At 34.5% G+C, this 10,544-nt stretch overlaps 1 protein-coding gene across 1 annotated transcript in view; it reads right to left on the bottom strand.

The window, feature by feature from the left end:
* Positions 1–4,656: 4,656 nt before the first annotated feature.
* The window catches only part of LOC123664782 (anoctamin-8-like), a 35,597-nt gene continuing 29,709 nt past the window's right edge, over positions 4,657–10,544 (bottom strand). Inside the window, exons 23-24 of the mRNA XM_045599260.1 lie at positions 7,426–7,565; positions 4,657–6,629 (exon numbers count right to left, since the gene is read on the bottom strand). Coding sequence (XP_045455216.1) covers positions 6,534–6,629; positions 7,426–7,565 — 236 coding nt within the window. The 3' untranslated portion in view covers positions 4,657–6,533. The remainder of the gene's footprint in view (positions 6,630–7,425; positions 7,566–10,544) is intronic.

Raw genomic sequence — 10,544 nt, 5'->3', positions numbered from 1 at the left:
AGTAAAACAATTATTGTGTTGCTCTGAAAAGAGAAGATTTTTATTTTAGCATATAAACTAATTTTACAAAATATTATTTATTATTAAATTATTTACAATGTCTCACTTTTAAATGTCTCACTTAGGTCCCGCTACTTATCCGTTTGAAATAGTGTCTATAGATACCATAGGGAAATTTGGTGGTACTCGTTCAACCAAAAAATATTTACATCTTCTAGTAGATCACTTCACTCGTTACGCCTATATTTTGATTATTTTTTATTTCTATTTTTTATTTATTATTTCTTAACTTTTAATGTGACAAGTATATTTAGAACATAACTGTCTTTTATACCTAATCTGATACTTTGATATGGTAATAAAAATAATTGTTATTATCGAATTCTCTGAACTAAAAATTCCTGATTTCACTGATAAGAGAGCCCAGAAATTGTTTATTATGGTATCTTTCTTATTTTTCATAAGGTGGACTTATATTTACAATTGTAAATACAAACTTGAAAAAAAATCAATTTTTTAGAAATCGATCTTTTAGACCTCGATTTTTTTATAAATCGATTTATCAGGTAGCGATTCGAAATCGATTTTAAAATCGATCTTTTTTTGGAAAGAATCGACATGCCTAGCTGTTATGTCTTATATTCTACGCTTAATTGCTTCTGTCAAAAAGTCGAAGCCGCACAGATATAGTAAATCTTAGTATTTTTCCATTAGTCTATGGTTGCCAATTAAAATAAACTTCATATACAAAATAAAAACAAATAATTGAAAAAAAAGTGTGTACTTATGTACGCACGTAAGAAGTTATACTTCATTGGCTAGCTCGCTTTACGTTGCTAACTTCATGTTACTAACTTCTTGTTCGTTGAGTAGCTAACTTTAGGGTGTCGGTTTTTTTTTTGTGACGGCGTGCGCGTGCGTCGTAAAAATTTACTCTCATCATTTTTCCCTAACGCGCAAAAAGAAGTATAACTTCAAAAATAAGAAAAATTGTTTCTTTTTTAGTTTTCTGCATGTTACATACATTACAAAATATCTATCAAATTAAAAATAGAAATGGTGTTTTTACACATTCAGTCAGTTCAACCTATTGCAGTCCACTGGTGGACATAGGCCTTTCCAAGTTCGCGCCAGACATCCCGGTTTCCCGCAAACCTCATCCAGCCTACACCGGCAATCTTACGTAGATCGTCGGTGCAACGTGCCGGAAAACGTCCCACACAGCGTTTGCCAAAACGAGATCTCCACTCCAGGACACGTCTACTCCAACGGCCATCGGTCTTGCGACACAGATGACCAGCCCACTGCCACTTAAACTTTGTAGACTATGTCGGTTAGTTTCGTTCTCTCGCGGATAATCTCATTTCTAATCCTACCTTTGAGAGAAACCCCAAGCATAGCCCGTTCTATTGCACGTTGAGCGACTTCACTTCGAAGATTCCACAATGCTTGAAGACAAAAATCTTAGAGCAATGCGTCCCGCCTGTGTTAACATACAGAGCCGGGACATGTACACTGACGAATAAGGGACTGGTCCAAAAGTTTAAAGTCGCTCAACGTGCAATGTTTTTACACAATACAGCTTTATTTTATTCCACAAACGTTATGCAAAGTGGGAGATTATACTCTTCACTCTTTCCCAAAAAAGATTTCTTATAATATAAAATATGATACTAATTAGTAAATAATAGACGCCGCGTTGGCGCAACGGTAACACCCATGGATTGTACCTGTTGCGCTGGCGGTTGCGGGTTCGATCCCCGCACATGACAAATATTTGTATTGGCCATACAGGTGTTTGCCGTGGTCTGGGTGTTTGTGCAGTCCTTTTGGGTCTCCCCACCGTGCCTCGGAGAGCACATTAAGCCGTCGGTCCCAGTTGTTATGTACACCTGATAGCGATCGTTACTCATAGGAGGGAATATATCCGCCAACCCGCATTGGAGCAGCGTGGTGGATTGTTCTGATCCTTCTCCTACATGGGGAAAGAGGCCTATGCCCAGTAGTGGGATATTTACAGGCTGAAGCGTGTAGTAAATATCTTTGCAACCGCTTTTGAAAACTGAAAGTTTTCATAATATGAGTGAGAAAGCAAATGAAAACTCCAGAGCTAAATAGTAAAACTAAATATATAATTTTTTTTTAAATATATAGACTAGCGCTTGACTGCGATCTCACCTGATGGAAAGTAAAGATGCAGCCTATGATGGTGCCCGCATGCCTAGAAGATGCTTTTCACTCTTGATTTGAAGATACCCAAGTTATAATTACTTGAAAAAACGTAAGTCGGAAGGGCATTCCAAATTACAAGACCTCGCATACATTAGTTTTCTTTTTAATTTCTTTAGTTAGAAGCATAATACTTTATTTATGGACGATTGAAAATGAGTAAGCGTTCAGCGTTTGTAGACATTCTACCCTTACAGGAATAAAAATGTGTACAGTAATTTGTCACGATTGTTGTTTAAGCTATGAAACGAAAAATTAAAAATGTTTATTACTCGAATAACAAGAGATCTATATGAAACATTGTTTTGTGGCTTTTGATTAAACATGAATAAATACGAGTTACACAAAATATAGTGATTAATTAAATCTAGAGATATTGCTGGCCTTTAAAACGTGACGCCTCGACAATAGCTATTGCTTATATACCTTAATAGTTGTGAGGCAGTAAGGTTGGGATTGTAAATAAAACAGCATTACCGTTATGCAAACATAAAATTTATATTCTACTCAAAAATGCAACGTTTATCAATATTTCATATAAAAATAAGTACATAACAACAAATATTTAATTTGCTAATTTGCAATGCTATTATGAATAAAGCATTTTACATCACCTTTTGCTTACGATCGAGTAATAATAAACGAAACAAGACAGATTTATTAAACGCTATAAAAAAAATCAATATGATTTTTAGCAGAAATTACACTATATTTTAGATTTCATATACTACTCGATCTGAGAATATAAATGAGGTTTTAAATACATTCACAAACACGCTAATAAAATATATATAGAGCTCACGTAAACCATTCTATTTTTTTTAAAGCGATTGCTAAATTCAGAAAACAATTCGTTTTAGGATCCGTTAAATTTCGAACAAGATTTGTTCTAAATTTAACGATTTAAGTAAAACGTCACTTTCATGAATATAGCAACCGGCCTTAAACAGTTTTCCAGTTTGCATGAGCTCTTTCATTTAGAAATAAGGATGGACGCAAATCCTATATGTTTGTACATAGTACATATATAGCGAAATAATTTTCATACAATACGTTAGCCAAAATAACTATATTATATTCAAGGCATGTAAGCTCAAACCTAATTGCTCGTAAATCAAGTACTATCCTATTTCTCTCAATATTAGGTACCTTCTATACTATCGCTCCAGTTCTACTGTTGCATGAATTTTGATTTATCATAAGTAAAATGTAGATAATAGAAAAGGGAACATGTACAAAGAATGAAATCGAAAAAAAAAATATAAAAAAAAAATAGCAATTTTTCATTGGCGTTATATAAAGATACCTTCAGTTTAAACAAACAGTCTGACCCTTTCCATAAGACGATAGATATCTTGTTTAAATAAGTGTTTGCGACATAATTATAAACCACCCATAATATCAATTTTGCACATGAGAAAAAAAAAGTTTTCCAGCCCAGAATTTCGGGCAGTGCAAGTTACCGTTGCGCCTGTACAATGTATGCAATGCACCAAATTTAATATTTTCTACATGCAATATAATATATAGATCAAAACATTAAGTTTTATTTTTATCAATGGCAATGTCATAACAATACTAAAAAAAAACATGGGTTGCTCCGACAACGGCTGCCACTTTACTGAAATAAGTACTTACCCACACAACCACAATACCGCACGCCGAGATCCAAATGCTATCTTTAAATCATTTCCTAGTACAAATCAAAATTATGCAAACAAATAGGACGGAGCAGTTATATCTGTAATGATACTGTTAAATACTTTTAATAACAATCCTAAACTAAATCTAAATAACTAAATTACAACACTTCGGTATTGGTTAATAAACATCGATTATTAATACTTTCGAAACTACAAAGAAATCTAAATTTAGAAAAGTTTGTATTTGACGTCGAAAAATAACTTGGGAACCTGCTCTCCTACTAATTGACAGTTTTTGTATGAATTTCATTGAGCAACCGTAAATTAAATTATTGGAATTAGTATTCAATGACAAAATTATAATAAGATATACTTAAATTATTATAATTTTTGTTATAAAGAAAACCTAAAAATAGTTTTTGTAAATAAATACCATTAGGAATGAAAAAAAAAAAAAAAGTGTGTGTGTGCGATTCACACAGCAAAAGTGAAACTTCTGAAAAGTCGTAGGAAGGTAGGTCGCTGCGAATAGTTCTATCAACGATGATGAGGGTCTCGTCAAAAAGATCATTAATAGCACGCAAAACGCGTCGTTTACACGTCTTGAACAGAAATGTGTTCTATCTCATTCTCTCCTATACATTTATGTGTTTCTTTCTTTCTCGTGACGCATTTTTCGTTTCATCGATTTTCAAATCACTACTATTCTATAGAAGTTTCACTTCAAAAAGTCGTTCACTTTCCCACCAACATTATAAGCCTAGTGCGAAATTATAATTAAAAGTTAAAACAAATTCATCTTATATTTCATCTAAAACTTTTTAACAAACATCGTTTTATTATTAATACTTTAAAACTATCTTACAGACAACAAGACGAGTGAAGTGAACCTAGCGGTATTACACAGATAGACAAGAAAACATTCCGACCAGACAAAATATAAACTTTTTTTTACAATAAATTGACATAAACTAATCAATTGTGATACCTGAAGTAATTAAATGGTTATACACAGAGAAAAAATAATTATATGATGTCGATTTTCGTATTTCATAACTCATTTAATAAAGAATAAAAACTAAATTTTACTTTTTTCTTTAAAGGTTGTTGGCAATGTTTTGGACTTTCTACTATTATACTTACACCTGTCACGCCCTTCCAAAAATAATCTAATACGGGTATACAAACTCTTAACACAATCTTAGAGTTATAAGAGATAATAAATAAAATAAAAATCCCTTCGGTTTCAAAACTATTAAACTTATATTGTTTTTATTTCTCTCCACACGTAATGCTACTATCAAACAAAAAAAGTACACTTATAATATAACTACACAATAATATTTACTAGCTTTATTCTTCAATGTCCCATTTCACTAACAGGAAGAACTATGATCTATATGTAAAAAAGAATATTTACCATAATTATTGTTGGTCATTTTGATTGCCTCTTGCAAGTGGCGTGGTCACTGATGCCTTGACTGTAGTGTCAGTGACAAATAAAGTTTAGAAACCTATTTCACGAAAAAAAAAACTGTAAATTACAATAATTACTCCGTACACTTTCAACGAAAAGTGATTCCAAAAATAAAGTGTTCGAAAAAATGTCTCGTAACATCTTTCAACCTATTCTACTGCAACTTTTGTTAAAAAAATCAACTTGTTATTGGTAATTGATAAAGAAAAATATTTCGAAAGAAAGAGAAAAGTTGTGTTCAATTTTGTAGTTTATAAGATTGAGTTTATACAGGCCCGGATGGCTGACTAAATTTACTTTATTTACAGTCAGTGCTAACCTATAATTCGAGTAAAAATTAAAACTTGATCCTAAAAGATAGCGGTCATTTTACAGAATATAGAAATTCTGTTTATCCTTAATGTAAGTTTTGTGACAGTTAAATTATGTAGTTGGTTATAATTTGCTACTTCTTGCTTTCTAACAGAGCCTCAAATTTATGTGTACCCAAGGGCCCCGACATGCACTAAGACGGCTATGAGTTTATATGTTGTTTGGTCGGAGAGAGAGAGAGATAAAAGATATTCATCTCACACACAAATTTCAACTTATTGTCATACGATTGCTTATTGAACTTGGAAGCTTCGAGAAACAAATTGCGATACAACAATTGCACTTGAAACGAAGACATCGATAACATTGAAAAATTCTTACAAAATGTTAAAAATTTTAAAAATTTCATTTTGGTACACACAACACCATATCTTTTCCCCTATTTCTTTATATTGTTCAGTATTTTTTATCACCGATATTGCGCTTATATACACAGCGTTTCGATGATTTCACTTTAACTGAAAAACTTACAATCTTCAACAGTGTAACTTCTTAAAAGATCAGATATCATTCAAAAGCTGATTAAATACAACAATTGTTATATTTCAAAATGTATATTTTGACTTTTTTTATTACTTAATACTTTTAAATAAGCCCAATCAGTTAAGTATAAAATACCGCCATTTTCGCTTAACAACTAATTATCGTTTGAACTATGAAAATGTCATAAAACAATGTATACTTAATTAGGAGTCTCCTTCATTGAGAATATGGTACGTCACGCATATTTCATTTTGTGCGTTTACACAGACCTATTAGAACAAATTTCAAATTGTAAATATATGATTACAATAAAATAATTAAACTAATACTTATGTCGACGGGCGAGGCTTGACGTCTTCTACTTGTATCAGTTGCTCGATCGGTATGAGGGACAGTTCGCCGCCCAGCATTGGAGCGGGCGGTCCCTGTAAAAGAGTATTTTTTTTTTTAAATAATGCAAGACTTTATAAACGTTAGACCAAAGTCAAAGTCAAATCGTAACAACCGCTCTGGTGTAGTGGTGCTAGTAATCACCTAAAACACTAACGGTTTCAGGGTTCGATTCCTGTTCAAGATGGATATTTGTACTTATACAAATATTTCTTTCCGGTTTGGATCCGGTTGGATGTCTGCCCTTCGGGGTCTCCCCCATCGTGGCTCGGTGAGCACGGTATACCGTCGGTCTCGGTTGTCATCGTAGACATATGATAGCGATGAAAGAGGCCTGACTTGCTTGGCATAAGCAGTGGAATGTTACTGACGAAATCGTAATAAAAAGATAGGGACAGTGGAGAGAGCGGGGGGGGGGGCAGAGAGCGAGATGACAGTCTGGGAGAGGGGTAGAGAGCGCGCCGGCCGCCGCCGCCTCGCGCGCGCGCCGCAGCCCCAGCGAGAACACCGCCCCGAGCGGGGGGGGACAGAGAGAGAGAGAGAGAGAGAGAGAGAGAGAGAGAGAGAGAGAGAGAGAGAGAGAGAGAGAGAGAGAGAGAGAGAGTGCGAGAGCGGGCACGTACGGGCTCGGCGAGCGGGCGCTCGGGCGAGCGCGGCGCGTGCGCGCCGGCCGCCGCCGCCTCGCGCGCGCGCCGCAGCCCCAGCGAGAACACCGCCCCGAGCGGGGGGGGACAGAGAGAGAGAGAGAGAGAGAGAGAGAGAGAGAGAGAGAGAGAGAGAGAGAGAGAGAGGAGAGAGAGAGAGAGAGAGAGTGCGAGAGCGGGCACGTACGGGCTCGGCGAGCGGGCGCTCGGGCGAGCGCGGCGCGTGCGCGCCGGCCGCCGCCGCCTCGCGCGCGCGCCGCAGCCCCAGCGAGAACACCGCCACCGAGCGCACGCGCTTCACCAGCGCCGCGCGTGCGCGCGACCGGCCTGCGCACAAGTACTGGACTTTATACGTACATCCATGTTTTCATAGTTGTTAAGAGCCATTTCACAAAAATCGGTAACAATCCGCGAAATTGTAATATTTTGACGTCGTTAATCTCAGTGTTGGATGCAATAATGTAATTTATATTCTTGAAATATAATAAAGCAACCTTTGTTGTAGTCAATAGTCGGATCAGAATTTTGATTTATATTATGGGTATAAAATTATTAACCTCTTCATCAGCCTCCTCCCTGGGTAAACGGTCGCAATGTATACTTTGAAGTCCTACTTTTCAATAACCTCTACGTTGAAACCATTTTTAAAAAATATCATAATATGTGGAATATAATTTTGTTGCGCACTATCGCAGATTTGTATTCCATTTGTATCTCTATTAAACGATAAAAAAAATTTAAAGTTACGAATATTTTCCAAATAAGTACAATTTTAAAAGCGATATTTTTCTTAGAAAACTAAGAAATTTTAATGAACCATCTTCATCAAAGTAAACTTACATCATTAAGGAATACAAAAAAAAATGATGAAGATGTAATCATTTTTAATACATTTTATATTGAATAATAAAAAGATAGTATATATTACCACGCATCAAGCCCAGTAAATCAGTCGAGCGCTAGCGCTCTTAGAGGTAAGGTCCACGCCAAATTCTGCGGAGCCGTCTCTTTCGCTCACACGCGGCAAGCGCCTGTTGTTATAGCGGATAAACCGCATTTGATACTTTTATAATAAAATAAACATATTACGAAAATGACTGTAAAATAATATAATGATAATTTCTGTAAACAAAAGTATAATTTAATTTTCTTTTCTCACATTATCAATACAAATAGGCATTTCAATCTGTTTGTCTTGTTATTTGTTAAATAATATGTTTGTCGGTGTCGATGTCATAAAATGCTATTTTATTCATATCGTAAATATTAGATTCATTCGTAAACTGAAAAAACTAAATCAATTTTAAAAAATGTTTTTCTTAAAATTGATTTTTTATTTTAAATTTATTGACTGTTGTTATATAACATACTTGAAATTTTTAACAAATTAATTATGTAAAAAACATTTTATACCATAGTTATAATTTTTATTATACATCAGAAAATGATCAAGATGGTCTTTTGGTTGTCACACTATACTTACTAGCACAAAGATCGCGCGGCTCGTACGACTCGCGCGATGTGACCAAATTTACCTAAACTTGCAGAGCGTAAAATTGTGAAATGGCTCTTAATAATAATTAATTATATATTATCTAAAGTATATTTTTTGGAACAGTCTTATTTAGTAAACAAACTCCTGTCAATACGTAGGTCACGTTTTTTCCGCATTTATCACTCACTTTCACTACACATTAGCTTACAGACATTTTTTTCTAGACACAGGCCGCCCTACCTTCGTCTATGCCTTATCAATATTGTTCAATCATTTGCTCTTTGTGTCAATTTACTAAACTTACAATATTACTCTTGTCTGTGTGTCGGAAGAACGCCATATTTGTTTACGAAATAAGACTTTTCCAAAAACATAGAATATAATAATATAATATATATAATAGAAATTTCGCACACTTACTTTATATAGAGAAGAAATGCAGAATTGAGCAATAACTTTTAAGAAGAAGAAGAAGAAGAAGAAGGAGAAGAAGGAGAAGAAGGAGAAGAAGGAGAAGAAGGAGAAGAAGGAGAAGAAGGAGAAGAAGGAGAAGAAGGAGAAGAAGGAGAAGAAGGAGAAGAAGGAGAAGAAGGAGAAGAAGGAGAAGAAGGAGAAGAAGGAGAAGAAGGAGAAGAAGGAGAAGAAGGAGAAGAAGGAGAAGAAGGAGAAGAAGAAGAAGAAGAAGAAGAAGAAGAAGAAGAAGAAGAAGAAGAAGAAGAAGAAGAAGAAGAAGAAGAAGAAGAAGAAGATAGATAGACATCAAAATCGGTACATCCAGTAAAAAGTTATGTGGTATAAAACAACCAAGGTCGACGAAAAAAGCGTCAAATAAAAACGCATTATTAAATATAACTCGAAAAGTAGTTGTTAGGTCTCAAATAAATTTAAATGGGACCAAATGACACACACCACCTTTCGATTAAAAATTTTTTTGTCGACATCAGTCAACCCAGTGAAAAGTTCTGAAGTCACATACATAAAAAAAAATACAGTCGAATTGAGAACCTCCTCCTTTTTTGGAAGTCGGTTAAAAAATTATAGATAAAGCTTATTATTCGGTGCAGGATTACATAGTTGATAAAGATGTGTGGACATAGTGACGCTGTATTTTATGCAACATGTTACTAATTTTGTACTAAAACATAGTTTATATATTATTTTTCAAAAGAGTAACTGCGGAGTTTCTTCTCGATTCTTCTCTGCATAATCTACATTCCGAATCGGCGTTAGCTTTACTTCTACAAATATAATAATTTATGTTTAAAGTTTTAATTTGTAAAATGACGATTCGAAAGTGCTCTTGGAGCCTATTTGAATAAAGCTGTTTTTGATTTTGACTTTTATTTTATAGAAGTATAGTCGTTGACAACAGAAGTTTAATAATGTTCAAACTTATAATTTAAATTAATTATGGTCGAATTCCGACCACTGATGTTAATAAATGTGTGTTGTCGATGGTAGAAGGGCGACTTTTTTGATAGAACATTTGACAACACGGCACCCGATAACCATAATTGTAACAAATCGCTTAGTATTTTAATATCGCAATTGAAAGCAAACTGAAACCTGAAGAACGAATATTGGTTACACCCACCCTGCTCCTATTGATGTACCCATATGAAATTATAACTTAGAATTAGATTACCACTCGGTAATAATTATTATATATAAGTTTAACACATGAGTATAGATAGCAAAAACGGATTAAATTTTATCCAATGTAGAAATTATCGCTCTATCGAAACTCTTTCTCTGCTTATTGGCGGTATCTGAACCATGTTATTTTCTTTATTCGCAAGACATTTAGCTAA

The sequence above is a fragment of the Melitaea cinxia genome, chromosome 22, assembly GCF_905220565.1.
Source record: "Melitaea cinxia chromosome 22, ilMelCinx1.1, whole genome shotgun sequence".
Classification (NCBI taxonomy): domain Eukaryota; kingdom Metazoa; phylum Arthropoda; class Insecta; order Lepidoptera; family Nymphalidae; genus Melitaea; species Melitaea cinxia.
Note: the sequence above shows the minus strand (reverse complement) of the source record. Positions and strands in the feature narration are given on the sequence as shown.